The 22,005-nt window shown below is 40.3% G+C and overlaps 1 protein-coding gene across 16 annotated transcripts in view; it reads right to left on the reverse strand.

Annotated features, from left to right (window-relative positions):
- Nucleotides 1-22,005, reverse strand: part of NRXN3 (neurexin 3) — a 1,639,812-nt gene that overhangs the window by 51,146 nt on the left and 1,566,661 nt on the right. For 13 of the 16 annotated variants that reach the window (XR_010752008.1, XM_066388158.1, XM_066388150.1 and 10 more), the window contains one exon: nucleotides 3,137-3,215. Coding sequence is in view for 13 of the 16 variants with exons in the window: in XM_066388158.1 (XP_066244255.1) it covers nucleotides 3,137-3,215 (79 nt within the window). In the remaining 3 variants the exon portion in view is untranslated. Of the gene's footprint in view, nucleotides 1-3,127; nucleotides 3,216-22,005 lie in introns of all 16 variants that reach the window. The other 3 variants (XR_010752009.1, XR_010752007.1, XM_066388148.1) reach the window with 1 other exon arrangement.

Consider the following 22,005-nt stretch of genomic DNA (forward strand, 5'->3'; position numbering starts at 1 on the left):
GATGTTCAAAACAAGAATTTAAATATCAAATATTCACGTAGAATCTCAAGATTAACAATTTAGGTCAAAGTTATGTAGATGTCACCATTGCCCACTGCTGCATGGGCAGTGGAAGCCTTCTCTCCAGGTAGTACAAAACTTAGCACCAGAAGCGACTGTTTGTTTCTAATTTTTAATCTGTTTTTTTTTTTTTTGGAAAATGAGAAAGCTATAGAGATATTTTCCACCTAATGCAAAAAAGGGCTTGATAGCTAAAATATGTCACCTTCATCGGTATTAGTCAGGTTCCCAGGGCAAAACTTCTGCATCAGTAGAAATGCCTATCCCCTTCCTGTTTTAAATATGCCCCTGACATATTTCCCTGTGCGTTTGAGTCATTTGCCAGGAATACTTTATGGAGTAAATAAAATTAGAAAGAAGAAATGCTCATCCTTCAACTGTGATGAGTTGAATAATCCTAGGCAAGGGCCATCAATACCTGTGTCTTCGAGCTACATCTTAGCTGCTCCAGGGTGGGCACTCTGTTAGCTGATTTATTTCTATATCCTTCCCATACTCCATTGCGGAAAAGAACAGATAGTTTAAAAACTGCTTTAATCTTTCACCCTCCCCCCCATGGAATTATCTTACTAAAGAAAATACTGGCACTGAATTTTCGTCCTCCGCCTTTGAATCAGCTGAAACTCCTATGCAATCATTAAAAAGCAAATGGGTTTAGTTCGTGGCCATTCAAGTGTGGACTTGTTCATGTTCAATATCAAATGCTAATATATACCGACAATCCAAGAACTATAAAACTCATGAATCTGAGATTTGGAAAAGTCCTCTGTGTTATTACAGAGGTTGCTATGGAGATGACTATGTGGGACAGGGTAGATGGTAAGGAAAGATGGTGGTAATATTTTAAAATGCTCAGGCCTCAATTTTTATAAGGAGGCTTAAAATCTAAAGAGTTGATAAAGATTTTTGTATATGTATATGTATACAGCTATCACTGCTATAAAAGCAAGAAAACCAGAAAAAGAACAAACAGGAGATCCAAATTAAAATCTAGGTATCTTAAACTATTAACCATGGAATAAGTTAATATGGGGGTCATGCCATATTCATATTTGAATTCATAATACCTAGCACATGCCTAATAATCACAGAAGGTATTTGTGGGAGTGGTAATTTAGATAGTAAAGTTCCTTCTGGCCTCTCTGACAATTCATTTATGAGAATTATTAGAATAGGAAAGACTCAAATTTAGAGATACATTGTATCCTATCTAAGTGCTAAGAAATATTTATTGAATGAATGATTAAATGAATTAATGAATAAAATTTGGTGTCCAAGTTCTGGTATAGATTGGATGCATTTGCCTTTTTTATTATTTTATTTTATTTTAGTACAGTTTATATACAATATTATATTAGTTTTAGGTATACAATATAGTGATTCAAAATATTTATATTTTACAATGTGATCACCTTACTAATTCTGTAATTATTTGTCATCCTGCAGGCTTATTACAATATTACTGACTATATTCCCTGTCACATTTTTCACTCATCCCCCCTCCACGTGGCAACCATCCCCTTGACCTCTGTTTCTATGTGTCTGTTTTTATTCTGGTTGATTGGTTGCTTGGTTCAGTTTGCTTTGTTTCAGAGTCCACATGTAAGTGAAACCACATGCTATAGTTCTTTCTCTGTCTGACTTATTTCACTTATAATAATACCTTCTAGAGTCAAAAACCTCACTTAATACATTGAGATAATTATATAATAATTTGAAAAATTCTTATGAACTAGGTCCCAGTTACTTTTCTTCCACACAGCTGAGTTTCCAAAGAAACAGATCACACTCCAATGTGCAAAGGCCCCACAGAGTATTATGTCCCTCAGTAATGCGAAGGACAGGAACCCACTGAACTTCCTGGATCCAAATCCACTTACAAGACACCAGCAGTCAGGCTTCCACAAGTTTTGAAAAATTGTAAATCATTTTGGGATAACAAATAGAAGATTTTTACTAGCACTATATTATTTTGTCATGAAATTTACATTTCTCTAGAATTAGCCCAATAAATTGTTTAATGACTTGCCTCATTCTTCTTTTAAAGGAAAGGGAAAAAAATTAAAGCAACCCAAAGAATCAACTAGAAAGTTCTATTTATTTCTCTTGGCTTTTGCAGAAATACTATCCTAACCCAACTCCAGCTTTTAATTTTCTTAAACATACACAGAAATTCAATGATATCTGTTCTCTATTATATATTTTATATATATATATATATATACATATTAAAGTTTAACTTAAAGCAAGTCTCAAAACAGATGACTTGGGACAGTTGATAGGAAATAGTCAGGGACTGCAGTTGCCTGCTGGACATTATATCATATATAGCTCACTATAAAGAAAGACCATAAAACATCAAAATGTATCGGGGTGCAAATGGGGAACACACTGAAGCTTCTAATTGCCAAAGTCCTCTCAACTTCAGCACTGAGAATACATTTTGAAGCATCTCAGCCGTTGACATGGCATGGCTCAGAACTAATTTTGTGTCTGCTGCATAAATTCTTTAAACACCCAATGAACAAAATTAGTAGAAATGTAATGCCATGTTAACTGCTGTTGAAATCCCATGGAAAACGTTTCTGCTGTGGTTTGGTTTTTGGTTTGGTTTGGTTTGCCATGTAGGCTCAGAACATTTCACGAGGTTTAAATGATCATTATTAGCACCACTTTGGGTTCAAGCTTTTTTTGAAATCATTACAATATAGGCTTCTTCATGTCCCCATCCTGCCCTGTCAATGTCATAGCTGCAATAGGCTGCTAAGCATTCACTGTTCCAGTGGTCAAAGTTAGGTTGTATACCATGGATTTTTCTTTAGCTATTAAAGAACTGACTTTAAATTTCCCAGGGATCTTGTCACTCCTCCCCCATTGTCACTCTTTCCATGGGACTTGATGCTTTAGATTATATATTAATATTTATATATGTATACTTATACATATATAGATATAAGAAATACACACATTAACACACTATACTATATATAAAACACATGTATATTCACATATATGTATGTATTGTTTTTTGCAAATGAAAATATAAAGCAAGCGAAACAAGACTGACCTAACCTACCTGTACTCGGTTCACATTCAACAAAGTCTTCATCATCGCTTGAACATTCAGCAGATGATACAAGGTCATCTGATGTTGGCTGTGCATGTCAAAGAAAAAACAATGGGGTAGGGGGAAGAGAGAGGAGAGAGAGATAAGGAAACCAATGAACAAAGGTATAAACAACCTATCACTGTGTCCTGCCTCCATCATTATTACTGTTTCTCTTCCCTAAAGAGGGCATGCTGTAGGATGCGGAATCTTTAACTCCCGTTTCGCTATGAATGGCTCCAGATCCAGACAATTGGCGTGGGTCCTACATGAAGCCCAGTGGTTCTAGGAGACTCCTACCCATTCCGCTCCATCACGTTGCGTAGCTTGACTCTATTCTGATGTTAATTTCAATTTGGAGAATCAGAAGGGCAGGAAAAGGACTATTTCAAATGGTGGGCAATGCGAGAATGTAAGCCAACCCAGAAGTGCACTGCAGCTTTGAGAAGGTTTCAAATGCATATGATGTTTGGTCTCAAGCATATATGATTTGGTAGTTGTGAATCCATAGGCTGGCATAATTAATGGACGTGGTAGAATGTAGTCTGTTCATAAGGGCTTCTCTTGCTAGCACTGATTTCTTCATGGAAATGCTGCAATTAGCTGAATTAGTAATGCAGCCCAGCAGAGAGAGACCCCACAACAGTTTTCGGACACAGGTAAGGCTGTTTCTGAAAAGGGAGAAAGCTTTTGTTGCAACAGTAGCAATTCAACTTGAGATAATTCTTTTTTCCTATTAAATCTTACAGAAACTCCCCAGTGCCAGGGAATCTGCTGGAAGAAATATAGGGACTGTGGGTATGGGCAGTAAGAGGGGCCCTTGCTACACAGTAGATGAGAGGACTGCTTTGTGTGCCTGGCACAGTGTGCATGCACAAGAATTATTGTTGAATTTAATCAACTATTCTGTAGATCTTATATAGAAAACAAACTTTTGCCCTACTATAGACATAAGGGTATTCAATATATATACTGGCTTGCTGGTCTTGTTATTCCTAATGCACTGAAGTATGAATCTATATTCAAGAGGAAAGCAATTACAAGGTAGATGCTATACTAGACATGCATATACATTTATTAAATATAGTTATCATGAATTAATTCAATATAATACTCAAAACAATCTTTTGGGATAGGAATAGTTACTATACTTTTAAAAAGAACTGAAGTTTGTGGAGGTCAAGTAAGTTGCTAAAGGACACACAACAAATATGAAGTATGGTGAGAATCTGAACTCATGTCTTAGTCTAAGTATGTGTTTGTGGCCCACATAGGGTTCTTTATACCCTTTTTTACATGATGTTATAGACCAAATTGTATCCCCTCTAATTCCCATGTGGATGTTCTAGTTCCCAGCCCTCAGAATGCGACTGATATTTGGAGATGGGGGTCTTTAAAGAGGTAAGAAAGTATAAATGAGGTGATTAGGGGAAACCTAATCCAATTGGCTGGTGCCCTTATCAAAAGATAAGATGAGGACATACACAGACCAAGAGGGATGACAATGTGAAGGCACAAGAGAAGGCAGCCATCTACAAGCCAAGAAGAGCGGCCTCAAAAGAAAGTAGCTCAGCTGACACCTCGATCTTGGACTTCTAGATTCCAGAACTACAAGAAAATAAGTTTCTGTTGTTTAAGCCACCCAGTCTGTGGTACGGTGGTTATGGCAGCCTCAGTGAACAAGGACATGTGACAACTCATATGCTTAGCATTTCCAGACAGCACCCTCTTTAACAGACATACCAGGCATGGAATTACCGGACACAGCAATGAACAGCAGGGAAACCACATTAGGTGATTGATTTCACTTAACTGACAGTGGCAGAGAAATGCCTTAAACCCGGTTATTAATCTTTATTCTACATCTGACAGGCAGATACTTCAACCCCTGTTCTTCCTTAAAGTTAATAGAAAAAGAATTTTCAAACATACATTTTTTTCCAATTAGACACTACTGAAGTGTGTGCTTTATTTCCAGCACCCGAGGCTGTCAGTTGTGCCCTGGGGCGCCATTTTTTTCTGTTAGAGAAATGGTGAACCTACTCCCCTGGAGGTTCCAGTTGTGATGGGCCTTACGCAGATCCACTTGCAGGCCAGGAAAGTAGCAAAGAAATAGATGTTAACTGCACACATGCAGAAAGCAATTAGAAGAGGCAAACCGCATTTTTGTAAGGGCCATAATCACTGTTCAATCCCTTCTAAAGCATGTGTTATCTATGGGGGTGATACTTCCCCTGAGGTAGAAATGATTTTTTTGGGTCCAGGGATCAGATCTTATATATTACAAGGATTTATGCCTTACCAACAGCCCAGAGTACTTAAATAAATATACAGTATATTTGTGGTATTAAAATTTTATGGGAAAAGGGCAATTAGGGAAAAGAAAATCTAAACAAAACTCCTTAGAGGGGGGTAATGAACAAGTGGTAGAGAATACACCTGCAAAGTATAATCAATTGGAAATTGATTGTTGGTGACCTGAGTATAAGGACCTTGAAAAATGGCCCATATACTGCTTAACTAGCTTTGGTCTTTAGAAATGAGTGGAGCCTGGTGAGTTAATGAAAATCTAGTGAGCTCATCTCAAGAACAGAAGGCCAGGCAAAAAAAAGTGTCATTAAGCAAATATATGAAAACAGTGTATAACTCTAGTTGAAACCAAAAAACGCATTAGCGGAATATTAGTAGAGTCTTTAAATTAATTCCAACAAAGCTATCTTCATTTTTATTGGCTAAAGAAATGATGTAAAGTTTTTTGTTTGTTGTTTTCAAGAAATGTACTAGACTCTGAGGATGAAAGGATATATACAGTACTATTCTCTTTCCTCCATGTCATAATACTATACAAGATTTCTCCCCTGTGGTTTGGGTGACAATCTGCATAGCTACACTCTCCTTCCCCATTGTCACCTCAACTTCTGTTCCCACAATGACCCTTGTCCCCACTGCAGACCCCACCCACTCGCTCTTCCGCTCTCCGTGTTCCCACCTCCCCTTCTTCCCAGCTCACTGTCCCTGGGCCCCACTTCCCAGAGATGTGTGTTCTGCTGATCTTTTATGAATATGGACAATTGCAACATTCCTCCAGGTAACAAAAGCTCATATACCATTAGCTCAGATAAATGGTGGGCAGACTTGTTAAGTGTTAAATGGGAGCCAGACTAGTGGAGTATGGTAAGAGCAAGCCTGACTCTTTCTACTACACTGTCATTTGGTAACCTGGGGGGAAAAAGCTATTACCTTTCTCCAAACCCCATTTAGATCATCTGTAAAGTAGGATAAACATAGAGTCTTGTCATTGATTGGATAATGATTTAAATGTAATGTTAAAAGTGAAGCTCTGTTCCTGGCATATGGTACATGCTCAATAAATACTAGCTAAAACTAACTCGCTGACTCAGTCAATCAATAAATCAATCAATGTCAGCAATGCATCTGCCATGAAGAGGGATGAAGAAAAAAATACTGCCTGACCAGGCGGTGGTGCAGTGGATGGAGCGTTGGACTGTGATGTGGAAGGACCCAGGTTTGAGACCCTGAGGTCACCAGCTTGAGCCCGGGCTCATCTGGCCTGAGCAAAAAGCTCACCAACTTGGACCCAAGGTTGCTGGCTTGAGCAAGGGGTTACTCGGTCTGCTGAAGGCCCGCGGTCAAGGCACATATGAGAAAGCAATCAATGAACAACTAAGGTGTCTCAATGAAAAACTAACGATTGATGCTTCTCATCTCTCTCCGTTCCTGTCTGTCTGTCCCTATCTATCCCTCTCTCTGACTCTCTCTCTGTCCCTGTAAAAAAAATACTCATGAAGATGCTAAGAAAGCTTGAAAAATAATTGAAATTTGATGTTTCCAATGGCTCTGACTTAGACATTCCTTGTGGGTCTTATGTGAATTCAGCCCTGTTTCTTCCCCTCTAACCTCATCATCACTATTTACAGCCACAGCCAATGAAACTCCCAAAGCAATTACAAACATCTCAATCCCTCCTTACCCCACACTGAAACCAGTGTTTGTTTATCTGAAGAGCCTGGCTTCCAACACTACCATGTCAACCGCAGAACACTGCAGTTTCAGAAAAACCCTTTTGTCAGGGGCAGCAAGCTTTGATTTGCCAGGAACTCAGGATTAAGCCCACTGTATTTAAGGATTTATTTAGCTATATTTGTCCTGCCATGTAAAAAACTCAACAAGTTACACATCAAGGTTTAAGGATGATAGAAGCTTAGGATCATATCCAAAAGTTATGACAATTTGATTCAAAATTACCCTCCAAACACGCAAGGTTTTCTCATAGTGCTTTTTAGTATTCTCATCTGTGTCCTTCCTCAAACCTAAGTAAATGCAGGGTCTGGCTCTGAACTGTGGATGAAAAGGCACACATCTTTGACTATTGGTTCCCAAGGCTGGTATAATGTTGCAGATATACACAGACTCAAGATACAGTTATTATGACTAGAATAAAACTATAGGCTTTTGTCTATAAATGACCTGTAGCATTTGTTTTCCCCAAATCACAATCATTTTTCATAATTACTTATAATTCTTTAGAAAAAATAAGAGCAGTTAGTAATCTTGAAAAAAAAAGATATCTCTAGAATCATGCCTACTAATCACATTTCCACTTATGAAACACTTGATACATTCAGGCTTTGTGCTAAGAAGTCAACACATGAACTCTTTTAGTGCTCATAATAACCAAGGGGTTATTAGACATTCGTAGTGACATCAGCTATTTTTAACAGTCCACCATTCATTCTGCTTTAAGAAACTCTTCTAATTGTATAGTTATGTCAAGAATGTTCACCAAGTCTGACCAGGCGGTGGCACAGTGGATAGAGCATTGGACTGGGGTGCAGAGGACCCAGGTTCGAGACCCCGAGGTCGCCAGTTTGAGCGCAGGCTCATCTGGTTTGAGCAAAAGCTCACCAGCTTGGACCCAAGGTCGCTGGCTCAAGCAAGGGGTTACTCGGTCTGCTGAAGGCCTGTGGTCAAGGCACATATGAGAAAGCAGTCAATGAACAACTAAGGTGTTGCAATGCGCAACGAAAAACTAATGATTGATGCTTCTCATCTCTCTGTTCCTGTCTGTCTGTCCCTGTCTATTCTTCTCTCTGACTCTCTCTCTGTCTCTGTAAAAAAAAGAAGAAAAAAAAAAAAAAAGAATGTTCACCAAGGTGCCTTCCACGTCATCTTCTCCACATTTCCTCCCTCATAATGATTTTCTAAAGCTCTCATAATTCCCGATGGCCAGGCTTAAAGTGTTTACCTATTATGCTTCCCTTATGTCAAAACCAACATCGTAAGTCATTCAAGGAAGAATAAAAGATCTATGACCAGGCCAAACCAAATAATTTGAAAGTGGCTGGCCCACTAGGTCCACCGTTAGTGATCTATGACTATATTATTGAGGAGTTTTGTTGGTTCAGTCACTCATTCCTTTATTACTTTAATAAATATTATTGAACACCTAGTGTCAAGCACTGTAACAGTTATGAGGGATAAAGTAATAGATAAAATGCCGTTTCTCTGCTCTGGGGATTCACAGTCCCTGAGGAGGCAGCCAAATAAACAAGCAAACTCAACATAGTAAACCAAATGCTCTTAGTAGCATAAACACCAAGTGCCAAGGGAGCAAACAGCAGGGGAGAAGAGCTAGCTCCCGGGCAGAGGGGAAGTGGGAAATGAGTCCTCTGGGACAGGCAGCAATGCAGCTAGTAGGCTGAGCGCTGTGGGCAGGAGAAGGGCACTCGAGGTGAAATCGACAGTCTTGCAATGGCGTATAGGTATGAAAACGCACAGGTTACTTGTACACCTAGAAGCAGTACAGGGTGACTGGAGTGAAGGGAGATAGTAGAACGACAGTATGGCAGCTACTTGAATTATCGCGTTGTTCATAAGAATTTGGATGATGAGTGTGAATTTAATACCATGCCCTACCGGACTTTTCTCCTCTTCTGTGCCCCACATATGGTTTCAAAACACCGTGTGTGGGTCTAATGGAATCATTCTGCACAGTGCAGATTAAAGACCTTTCTTTGTCTACTCAGAGGAGAAAATATTCACCCCTTCCTATATATTAATTAGCCAAGCCCTATATTAACAATAATAATTTACCCTACCTTATTTTAAAACATGCATTTCATATTTTTAATTCACATGTTGAAATAACTTGGTTCTGCATTGGAAATCATAAAACTAAAGATCAGTATTATAATAACTTTCAATAAAATACTTTTCTGGCAGGAGCCCTCTATATACCTTTCCTGAAAAAGGTTTTTTTATTGCACTTATATTCTTTTTCTTTTTTTCCCCTATGAATGTTTATTGAAATTACCTTAGAACAAACTGGGCCAGAAAAAAAGCTCAACACTTTGTCCACTCAACGAAATTTATAGGCAAATTTATCTTCCAGTTCCCTCAGTTTCACAAAACTGGCTTCTCATTTTCCTCCAATGAATTATTGTTTCTAAAATCACCTGCTTCTAATTATTTACTTGGAAGAGCTCTGCCCCTCTGCAGCACAGGGATGGTCCAACATCATCCTTCATCGCTCTCCATTACTCGCCTTGAGAAAAACATCTGTGCCGTGATCAGAACAGCTCCAGGTCGTTTCAACAGGCCTCTTCCTTACTGCCCAGGTGTCTATTTGTGACTTCCAATTCCATCCTTTAGCCCTTTAACTTATATTGAGAATAAGCTAATCATCTCGGGGGGAGGGGGGGATAATCATTTTTCTACATCCAGCTTCTTGGAAGTATGGTTATTTGACCGAGATTAAGCACAAAATAAAATAAGTTCTGCCACAGAACGGCTTTATGAAATTATAAATAACACACTCAAGAATGATGATCACCTTTCTTCTAGTGAAAAAGGAAAAGAGAAAGGCTCATAAATACTCTGAAGTCCCACAGAAAACAGCCATATATCTCTGCAGCTGCTTTATGCTAAAAAAGAATTAAATTATTTCAAATGCTTGCTGTGTTCGTTTTACCCCCTCTACACTCCCCATTCTGAGGTGGAGCTGGCATTTCCAGTATCTCATAAGAGGGAGGGTGTCACCTGGCTTCATTATAAGCATTCATTCTCTAGTTAAATAAAGGATGTTAGAGATACTTTTAATTAAATAAGAACCCATTGACTCTAGGTAAATCTACAAACTTTAGTGAATTTTTGAAGTTTGACCTTTTCAATTTAAATTTATCTATTATAATTTTTTAATTAAACTTTTACCATTGAATAGTTCCATCTTTGATCAATGTTGGTAGATAACAGCCCTGTCCACCACCATCACCACCACCAATATGACCGCCACCAGCAACACACCACACACACACACACACACACACACACACACACACACACACACTCACTCACTACTCGATAATTTTTAGACTGAACCAAAGATAGAAAAACTTGGAACTTGGACAAGTTTGTTAGAAGCAATAATCTCAAACCCCTCACATCCCCGCAACCAACTCCATCATCGTACCCAGCTCAAATCCAATGCAGAAACAACCTTAAAGCATAGTTAAGATTATATAAGTGTAATTATCTACATCTCACTGTATTCTGAACATTCTCTTTATATCCATCCTCAGAAGAAACCACTGACACTTATGCAAAAGGAAACAAACAATTTTAACTCATATTCATGTGTGAAAGATAGAGGCATATTATGAGGTAAATTCTGATTAAGAGACAAAGTTGTAATCTGGCTAAGATGCTTTCTGGGTCCCTCTTGGGTCTTACCTCTAGCTGTGAAGGATCTTGATGGGAACAGCACCCTGTAATTGATAAAACCATCTCTTGGGTTCATGTCATTGTGTTTTTTTAAAGATATTACTTTCCTGTCTTCTCGCTACCCACTCCTGGAGATAATCATTTGCCAAGTAAGATATGACTGCATACACACATCACTTGGCTTATATTTCCATAGGATAAAAAGGCTTTAAAGAGAAAAGTCCTGGGCTAAAAATACTCATTCAGCATGACCAAAATTGGTTAAATGGAACACAGCTCTCTAAGAAAAATGAATATCAAACAAACAAAGAAACAAAAAATATTGTTCTGGATATATAGCTCTGTGTATGCATGCATTTTACTCATTTATTCAGTCTTCCCTCAACAAATGCCCATTACCTGCCTATCCTGTGCTAATCACTGTGCTGAGGGCTAGACAGACCCAGTTGTTGTCCTCATGGAGTTTATAGAATACTAAGATTTGAGCCAGGTCAAACTAGAAAACACCAATCAGCTGCTAAATCATCAGCTGCAAAAGAAGTGACGTTCATAAGTGGTACCCGCCATCACAAAAGTGGATTATTTATCTGCTGCCATTAAAGAGAGCAGTTGATATAGGAATTTAAGCAAATAGCTTCCCATTAAATTCTGCTCACCCTCAGTAGCCTCCACATTCTTCCTTTTCTCACATCACATATATACTGAAGCAGGACAGAGGGTGACATGATTTATAAGTTTTGCTGATGAATTAACCTTTAAGGAAATCCCTTTGCAGACTTAAGATTTAATTAAAAGCAGAAAAACTAAACTAAACTTAGCCAAAGTTTGTGTTAGGGATTGAGGGTTTTTTTTATTTTTATTCTTGAGGTCTTCCAGGATTATATAAATAAACGTGGTTCGGCACCTTTTTATCCCTCTCTCTTTCCTGTCTAGTTTTAAGATTTTTCTTCCATCTGTTCAAAAAAAAGGAAGGGCGGATCAAGAGAGAGGGGAGGGAGGAGGGAGAAGAGAGCAGGTAGAAGGGAGATTAATCTCTCTGTTGTTCAAGGCAGCCTGACAGAGGGAAGAGGAGTATTGAACCACAGAAGATTAACCAAACTTCAATGTACCTTCCCAAAAGCAGGAGGGATGTAATGCTACGTGGTGTTCCACTGATAAGCAAATCCCTCTAAATCCTTTCAATTTATTTCTTGGCCTGGAGAAATTACATATTATTTAGGAGGCAGAGGGAAAAAACATGCCTACCAAACCACACACCATCTCTAGGAATCTAGATCTGACTTCTATTAAATATGTACGCATAAAGGTCTGGCTTTGATGGCTGTTTGTCCATTGGTGCAGTCCTCTCTAGAACCGCTAATCAGAAAGGCTAGCTGTTTCCTCTGTAAACCTTTGGGTGTCTACCGCCAAAGTCATTTTGAATATTTAGGGTCTAATCATTACAAACGAATGCCAACGATTTAGCTGAAACTCCAGAAACCTACTTTTCTCTTTTGTATGCTTACTGTCTAGCCTCCTTACCTTCCTTCTTTCCTTTTTTTTTTTCTTTTGTATTTTTCCGAAGCTGGAAACGGCAGGCAGGCAGTCAGACAGACTCCCGCACGTGCCCGACTGGGATCCACCCGGCATGCCCACCAGGGGGCGATGCTCTGCCCATCTGGGGCATCGCTCTGCTGCAACCAGAGCCATTCTAGCGCCTGAGGCAGAGGCCAAGGAGCCATCCTCAGCGCCCGGGCAAACTTTGCTCCAATGGAGTCTTGGCTGCAGGAGGGGAAGAGAGAGACAGAGAGGAAGGAGGAGGGGAGGGGTGGAGAAGCAGGTGGGCGCTTCTCCTGTGTGCCCTGGCCGGGAATCGAACCTGGGACTCCTGCACGCCAGGCCGATGCTCTACCACTGAGCCAACCGGCCAGGGCCTCCTTTTTTAAAAAAATTTGAGTTGGAATTTTTTTTCTAAGTGAGCACTTTATTCCAATTTATTACTAAAACCAAACCTCAGTTTTTAAAGTGTGAGTGATCAAGGCCAAATATTAATGTGGTCCACAAGTAGTAATGTAGGCATCAGTTAGTAGATTTTAAAATTCTGAACAAAAATATTCATTGTGGAGACCACACATGTGTGTGTGTTTTCTCCCTCCCTCCCTCCCTCCCTCCCTCCCTCCCTCCCTCCCTCCCTCCCTCCTTCCTTCCTTCCTTCCTTCCTTCCTTCCTTCCTTCCTTCCCTTTTCTTTCTTATATTTTTTGCCAGAAATGTTGATATTATTCATTACTCCACGTTGTTTCTTGCTTTACAGCTTAGGGAGAAGAGATGAGTTTTTGAAAGAAGAATAGGGAAACAGAATCTTATTTCTTTGTGAAATGGTCTTTCTCTTGGCCCACTATTTCATAGTATAACCTCATGATCCAACATAGGAAAAGCAGCCTTTCCTGACCAGTTAAGAGCACAGCTTAGAAGACTTATTGAGACCCAAATATTAGAGGAGAAAAGGGATTGCAGGATAAAGCTCGACCTGGATATTGCCCTGCAACTCTGAAAACAGAACTAAGGTTAGCCACTCAATCCAGAGCAAATAGCAGTGGTTCTCAATCTTTGGTCTCTCATGCTGAAGTTAGGGATACTAGATGAGCCAGAGAGAAAGGAGTGGGAAAACAGCAAAGTATTGGGAATCAAACATAACCTAATATTTATTTTATCTATAGACTGTTTTTTACTGAAAAGAGTAAACATCTGTGAACATCTGTCAGGTCTGTTGACACAGAAAAGAGTTGAAAACTGAACCTTGAGAGACTGAGCTCTGTGGAAGTTCACACCTACCGTATTTCCCCGTATATAAGACCCACTTTTTTTTTTTCCAAAAAATCTCGGGTTTAAAAACAGAGTGCATCTTAAACAGTGGTTGTAGATATTTTTACTTGCATTTCCCACTTTTTCGTGCTTGTTTTTATGCATTGTTGAAGACAATGATTTGTCCTCAGACACAGATGAGGACAAGCAAATGGACGGGAGTTTTGACAGTGATGAGGATTATATGAATTTCATGATGACTAAAACTTGAGTTCAATAACTTTTTGTAATACTTTTTTTTCTCAAATTTTGGGCCCCAACATTAAGGTGAGTCTTATACATGAGAACGTCTAATACATGGGGAAATACAGTATTAAAGAAAGAACTAAGAAAGAAATGCAAGCTCAGGACACAAGAAGGAAGGGCATATTAGCATATCCTAGAACTTAGCATACGGCACAGAAAATAACCCGGAACAATCAAACTCAGTAAAGTGAATGTCAAATGCAATGGATAAAGAGACAAGACTGCCTTTTCCTTATTACACTGAAAAGAATACCTCCCACTCAGCTAGGTAATGTAATAGTAGAAAAGTCAGATATAGGTGTCAGAGCAGCAGCGGCAGTTAAAGCAAGGTTCGTGCATTTTATATGACTCAATAAAACACTGAGGGAGTTACAGGTGATCAGCGATAAGTTTGAGTCAGGACTCTGCGAGAAAAATGAGGACCAACTGAACAACATGATTTCAAACCCTAAGAGGGAAAATGCGAAGGATTTCAGCTCTAGAATGAGAATGTGTCCCTAGTTACTCGTGTCTGGAAGGTAATATCAATCTTCCACAGAGAAAGATGATTGGGGAATGCATTCAGATAAAGCCCTTTGATTTGTATGATAAATTCCAAAGTTAGAGAGAGAGAGTTCAGGTAGTATTGTATGAGAAATTCAGGAACCCAGGTGGACTCAGCCTCCAGACATCACTTTATCATTCCCAGGCTTCAACTAGCTGTAGGAGATACCCTTGTCAGTCCCTGACCTCTAGCTCAGTGGTAGAGCATTGGCCTGGCATGTGAAAGTCCTGGGCAGGGCACACAGGAGAAGTGCCCATTGTTTCTCCACCCTTTCCCCTGTCTCCCTCTCTTCCCCTTCCAGAGCCAAGGGTAGCCAAGGCTCCACTGGAGGAAAGTTGGCCTGGCGCTGAGGACGGCTCCATGGCCTCCATTTCAGGCACTAGCATGGCTCCGTTGCAAGGAAACAACTCCCCAGATGGGCAGAGTATCACCCTCTAGTGGGCATGCCTGGTGGATCCCAGTAGGGTGCATGCAGGAGTCTGTCTGTCTGCCTTCCCACTTCTCACTTCAGAAAAATACACACAAATACACAAACACACACACACACACACAGAAGAATAAAAAAAAGAGATACCCTTGTCTTGTATGTTGATTTAACATACAATTTAGTCAAGATTTGTGACCAAACACAATAGTTCATCTATGTAGGAAGGGCAAAGGCTATTTTTCATTTCTGATGGACAGCAAGGCTAACGAGTTTTCCCTTTTCTGGTTTATAAACAACAGCATTGATTCACAGGCAAGATGGGTTTTGGTAATACAGCAGGTGTAATCCCAAGCGTAAGACCTATGTAGTCACACAGGGTTCTGTGCTCACAAGGGGCTTGCGCTTGGTTTAATGCTCTGCTGTCACCATTGTGAAATTCTTAACCATTTTATTTCTGAACTTGTGTTTTGTAAGTTTAGTTCAATGAGACAATGGGGCATGTGCATAAGCAGATGAGATGCACACAATGTGTGAGTCCACCCCGTTCCCGCACCACGTTTACATATCATGTTTCTGATTTTCCATAAGCACAAGCCTCTGTTAACCCACTGTGTATGGTAGTAAGATGAAACCGACAGATATCTCTAAATGCATTCCCCAGTTTTCTTCCAGGTAGGTTGACACTGTCTTCTAGACAAAGAGGAATAAATCCCTAGTCCAAAGCTGACCTTCTTTGCCTTTCCTTTTTTTAGGATTTTATAGCATATCTTCTGAGATGATCACACAGGTGTGTTACACTACTGAATAAGTGGGGGACACTGACAGCCCCAGGGGCTGTGCTTTCCCTTGGGACAGAAGTTACTTAGAAGGCAGAATGAAGTCAGTAGTGTTCCAAGAGACATGAACAACCAAGGCAATCTATCACATCCTTTCTTATGTCCTGTATTAGCCAACCACTTCCACTGAAAATAATGACATAACAGGGAAAGATAGGGCAAAGCAGAGAACTTTGTCCTCTCAGTGCTAGCTTATGCATCAGTCAGCTGAAGTTAGAGGGTGCTGGTAGAGGTGCATGCATTAGATGTGAAGCAAAAACAGGTGAGTCAGTTTTGTGCAGTGTTTTCAAGCTCCTGGTAAGAACAAAACACATCTGCATATATGAGCCGTAAAATACCAATGGTGGATTTCAGTGATTCTGCATTCGAGTTCAATGATCTCCTATTTGCATTTAAAACTGGCCTTGCACGACATAAAATTGAATTGTAATATTCACGTTAATAATTTTAAAATTCAGCTTTTCTTTACTTACAATGGCATTAAATAGCAAATAAAAAAACCCCACTATGACAAATAAAGACACTGGAAGAAAGAAGAAAAAAAAACTTTGATATTTGAGTACCTTTCACATTGCTTTTTCCTACTTTATTTTGCACTGGTTCCAAATCTGCAGTTGCCCCTGAGAACATTTCTGCAAAATGTTTCTGAACAGGCCAAAGCAATCTGACATAGTTTTCAGAAACTCAAATTATGACAAATAGTTTATGCTCCTGAAACTGGGTCCCTTGTGTTTCCCTCCTGGCCTCATGCCTGTGGGTCTTAACTAGCCTTCCCTCAAGAGCATGAGAAAGCATGCTGCTTCTAAACTGGCATGGCACTTCCAGTGCCCACGGACCCGGCCTCACTCCCCTCTGTGTCTACCTAGACCAGTGGTCCCCAACCTTTTTTGGGCCATGGACCAGTTCAATGTCAGAAAATATTTTCACGACCGGCCTTTAGAGTGGGACGGATAAATGCACAAAATAAAATTATGCGACCGGCGTAAAAACTGTGGTATTTTTAAATATAATTGTCGAACTTACGAGACAAGCGTCAGGAGTGAGTCTTAGACGAATGTAACAGAGGGAATCTGGTCATTTTTTAAAAATAAAACATTGTTCAGACTTAAATATAAATAAAACGGAAATAATGTAAGTTATTTATTCTTTCTCTGCAGACCGGTACCAAATGGCCCACGGACCCGTACTGGTCCGCAACCCGGGGGTTGGGGACCACTGACCTAGATGACTATTTAAGAACATTCTAGAGACTATTCCATAATCAAGTTCTGGCCTTTGTTTATTCCAATCTTTCCAATTCTGAGAAGAGTTTTAAGGTAACTACTTTAAAAAAGAGAATTATGACCGCAAAATTTTCTGAAAATCTTACACTCTCCTTAAACATAGACAGAGGTAATGTGGTGAATGGCAAAGCCAGAAATGAGACCTTGATCTTATAGAACTAAGGGCCTTTTACTACCATAATCAGTGAGGCACACTCCCCACAGAGAACTTGGAGAGCCTGCTGATCTCGGGAAAAGCGGGCTGTCTTTCCGAGCTGACCCTCTTGGAAGAGAAAGTCAGTACCAACACTGCTGAGTCAGCGGCATCTTTCAGAACATTGTCAGAAGAATATTTTTAATTTATACTCTGTCTCTTTGAAAGAAATCAATATGTCATTTGCTGAAACTATTTTTTTTTAGCCTAGCATCTTTATTTAGCTTTTCTAGTATTTTCCCCCAGTTTTCTAGGGAGCAAAGAAAAAAAAAAGTGTTTTGTTTATATGTGTATTGATTCAATCACTTTGAGCAAAAAATAAACAACTAAATACAGCAGAGTAGCTTTAAGGTGATCTCTTAGGGATCAAGGTAGCTAAGCAAACACTATCTCTCATTTTAGGTGATTGGAAATAAACAGAAATCAATAAAACAGTATTACCTGGCTATAAACACGAGAAACCACATTCATAATTTAAGATGCTGCTTTTTATGCATTCATTACTGAAGAAGGCACTCGAGTACCATTCTATTTTTGCAGCACATAGATTTCCTCCCAGCAAGTAGTCTGTCTCCTATTATTTCTTTCTTTCTTTCTATTTTATTTTTTTTTTCCTGAGAGTTGCTGAAAGAGAGTCTCTTTCACATATATTCAGAGGCTCCTACATTTCCAAGGCTGCTCAGGGGAACCAGAGACAAAAGAAGGCGCTTAGCACCTGAGGCAAGGATTGGTTCCTTAAACACATTCTATTCCAGGACCCTTCTATGCTGGGCAAAGTATGAGGTGAGGAGGAGGGCGTGGCATAACAAGGGTGTAACAGCACATGGAACATGGCCCCTGCCTTCCAAGTGGTTACAGTGTAGCTGGCAAGGCAAATATTAGAGACATTGTCAATATCCATCCTGCTTTTTCCTCCTTGCTCGGGCTGGCAAGGTGACCAGCCTAACCAAGCCTCCTTTGCAGTGAGAGGTAGCGTTGTCGCGTCTGGTCGGAAAAGACGATGAAGAAGGTAGTCTGCTAAAGGTTCTGGAAATACTTATTCTATTTCTGAAAAAAGAGGAAAATTTGTCTGGTCCAACCGCTTTCCCTTCTTCCTTCACATTGGATGGGACATTTGGAGCTGCTGTAGCCACCGTGTGACTGTCAGGTGACAAGTGTGAGGGCAAGAACAAAGGAAGACCTGAGAAGCTGTAGTTGATATTGTTCAATACACGATATGAGCCCAAACAAGCACTCTTCTACCTTCTAGACTCCAGAATTCTTAAGTGAGAAAATCTATCTGCTCTACAGTTGCCACAGGTCAAATTTTCTGTTAATAAAAAGTATAAACAAGCACAATGTAGAGGGAGTAACCCATAGAGGGCAACTAGAGTCAGTGAGGCTGCCAGGCACCAGGTGAGCGGTCTCCCCCTCTGGTGAACTTCAGTTCACCAAGCGGCATTTTAATAACATCCAAGTGGGACTTGAGGAGTTCCCCAATCATGCCAATGCTTCACAAACCTAGTCTGTGGCCCAGATGAAAGTCCAAAAGGAGTGCCAGACAGGAGGGATGGTGTCAGACTTGGGTAGGCAGCGAGAAAAAAAATTCGCCTTAGTAAAGGAAAATAGTTTCGATGAGACATTTTGTAAGTATTTGCAATCAACATGTCCCAGGCTGAACAGCTCACCTCCTCCTGCCACGGCTGCCTCGCTTGCCTCTGTCTACTGCTTCACTGCCCTCCGCGAACAAGCCCTACCCTCAGGGTCGCTTTGAGTTCTGTCTGCTCAGCATCACACTCCAGGCACTGAGCCCGTGAAGCCCACATCTAAAATGTTGCTCTGATTTTCATTTCAGTGGCCCTGGTTGCTCACCTGGATGAATCTTGAGATTCTCTTACCAGACTCCCTGATTCCACTTACCTCTCTCTCTTTAATGAAATCTAGAACGTATCACTAGAAAGCAAAACTCACAACGATTTCAATATGCCACTCTCCTAGTTCAAATCGATCCCATTGTCTATCAAATAAGTCCAGACTTTTTGTTTTGTTTTGTATTTTTCCGAAGCTGGAAACGGGGAGACAGTCAGACAGACTCCCGCACGCGCCCGACCGGGATCCACCCGGCACGCCCACCAGGGGGCATCGCTCTGCCGCAATCAGAGCCATTCTAGCGCCTGAGGCAGAGGCCACAGAGCCACCCTCAGCACCCAGGCAAACTTTGCTCCAATGGAGCCTCGGCTGCGGGAGGGGAAGAGAGAGACAGAGAGGAAGGAGAGGGGGAGGGGTGGAGAAGCAGATGGGTGGTTCTCCTGTGTGCCCTGGCCAGGAATCGAACCCGGGACTCCTGCAGACCAGGCCGATGCTCTACCACTGAGCCAACCAGCCAGGGCCGACTTTTTTTTTTTTAATTCAAGATGCTCCACCTCTGGCTCCTAACGTGACTTTGTAATGCTCTCATTCACCACCATGTGCCCTTGTAGGCAACTCTGCATTCTAACTATTGAATAAATGTTTGCCATGCTCTGAACAAGTCTGATAAATTCATGACAATGTTCTGGCTTTTCCTGCTCCTTTCCCAGCTCTATTTTCACTTCATTCCATTGATTCCTGGTAAATTCTACAGATTCTTCTTTAGAGCCCAAAGGAAATACATTTTTCATGCAGCTTTTTCTTGATCCCTATGGCTGAAAAATAAAATACTCTAGCATGCCAACTCAGTACTTTCTTCAAATCTCACTTGATGTGCTTATTATACTCTGATGATACATATCTGACTTATGTTTTCCTTCCTTGACTGCAGCTTGAGGGAGAAAGGGGTCTTATCTAAGAAACAGTGTCGTGTTCAGGGTCAGAACACATGAGCTCTGTTCCTCCAGTTGGGGCCCAGAGCGAACACATGCACTTCGCTCTCCCTACTCCTTTCTGTAAGTCTGAGACAATGAATGACATCTACCTCATGTTATTGTTACGTGGATTGCAATGAACGGCAGGACTCAGAAATGTTACTATTCTCTGGTGTGTTGTTAATATTATGGTATTATTTATTATTGGTTTGAAATTACCCCAGGACCACCACGACAGTGCTGGATCAGGTCTTGAGGGCACAGTATATATTTAAATGGATAGCAGGTGCTCTTGGAATGTCTGTTGTTGACTTTAAATAGAATTGGGCAAGCCAGGAGTAATGCTTACAGAGTGGCATGATCGGGATGGAGAGGAAAAGACTTCCCGTGCTTATTGGATGATTATTAATCCTGACCTTTGGAAGTGTCAGGGGCAGGAGTACATTTATCAGCTGTTTGTCAAGAACTGGGGCTGCTTTGGAAGAGCTTATTTGCTTCAAAGATACAAAATATTTTCTCGGTCCAGACAAGCCCATAAGCAACTTATCTTGCAATTTTACAACCATGTACCAGGAAGCTAATTTTCTATTTTCAAAACTATAGGTTTAAAGTAAGTCAAAGATCATGTAGTATTCTGGAATTTGGATAAACTCAACATTTTAATAGACTAGTCTTGGCCAAAAAAAAAAAAAAAAAAAAAGGAAAAAATCCCAATTAAGTCCAAAAAAGAGATTTGGGTTTTGCTTTGCATCATCCCCAATAGCCTCGGCTGAGCAGAGCCCAGGAAGAATGGACCTGTGGTCCTTTGGCCATACTAGTCCTGTCTCTTTTAAACCTTTAAGTAGAATTTTCTCTATAAAAGAAAGAATCAGCATAATGGCTCTGAATAAATGCCCTGTAAAATGACTGTAGCAATTACGCTGTTTGTAAGTACCTCTGGGTCCATTAAGATAAACATCTATCTTTGAATATTCACATTAACGCACTAGACTGTTCTTTCTTAGATAAATCTTACTTGAACATTGTGCAGTTAACACAGTTGATCAGCCCTTGCTCTTCTCTCTGGTGCACACATTAATGCTTACAGGGGGAGAACGTTTGAATGGTCCTGGTCTCTAAACATTCTTAAAGGCAGAATAAATATAGTTTAGGTTCTAAATACCTTCACAGACTGTATACCTAGAAACACATTAGACTGGGCTCTTAATTTTCCACATAAGTAATATCTTACAGGCAAAGGCATTGAATGCTTATATTTAAAATAGTTTTAATATGTTTCCAATTGCTCAGCACACAGAGGTCCAAATGGAATCAAATTCCCTAGTTATTTTTCTATGAAAGAAGTATACCTCTGTATATATATATATCATAGGATATAGCTACAGCTATATCAGTGTTTAAGCTTGGGCCCCAATCTCATTATCTTTCACAGCCAAATTTGGAAAATGCCCAAGAATCCCCAGGACTGATACAGAACACTAGTTCCCTGCTAAGTGAAGGGTAAACATATCCTCTAAACAGTGTGTGGCTTTGACTGTCCTCTGTGGGTGTCACTGGCTATAACAATGATAATGGCAGGGGTCATATAAAATTTAACAGTCAGTATTGAATAGTCAGTGCAGCAGACAAACTCATTAATCAGAACAGACAGTGGCCGTAGTGCAGGAGTTGGGTCCCAGAAGTGTTCATGGTCCCAGACCTCAACCTGCTCTATGGTGTAGAGGAAAATCCTGCCGGGGAGGACTCAAGTGACCTGGAAGTGGAAGACAATCAGGGTCTTGAGGCAGTGGCTATTTGCCAACTAGCACCAAAGCGTTTCAATAACATTAACAAATTTAAACAGATTGCATAGCAAATGATACTAAGAATGTCAAGGTGACACATTCGATTTTTCTAGGAACACGTT

Source organism: Saccopteryx leptura, chromosome 6 (genome assembly GCF_036850995.1).
Source record: "Saccopteryx leptura isolate mSacLep1 chromosome 6, mSacLep1_pri_phased_curated, whole genome shotgun sequence".
NCBI classification, from domain to species: Eukaryota; Metazoa; Chordata; class Mammalia; order Chiroptera; family Emballonuridae; genus Saccopteryx; species Saccopteryx leptura.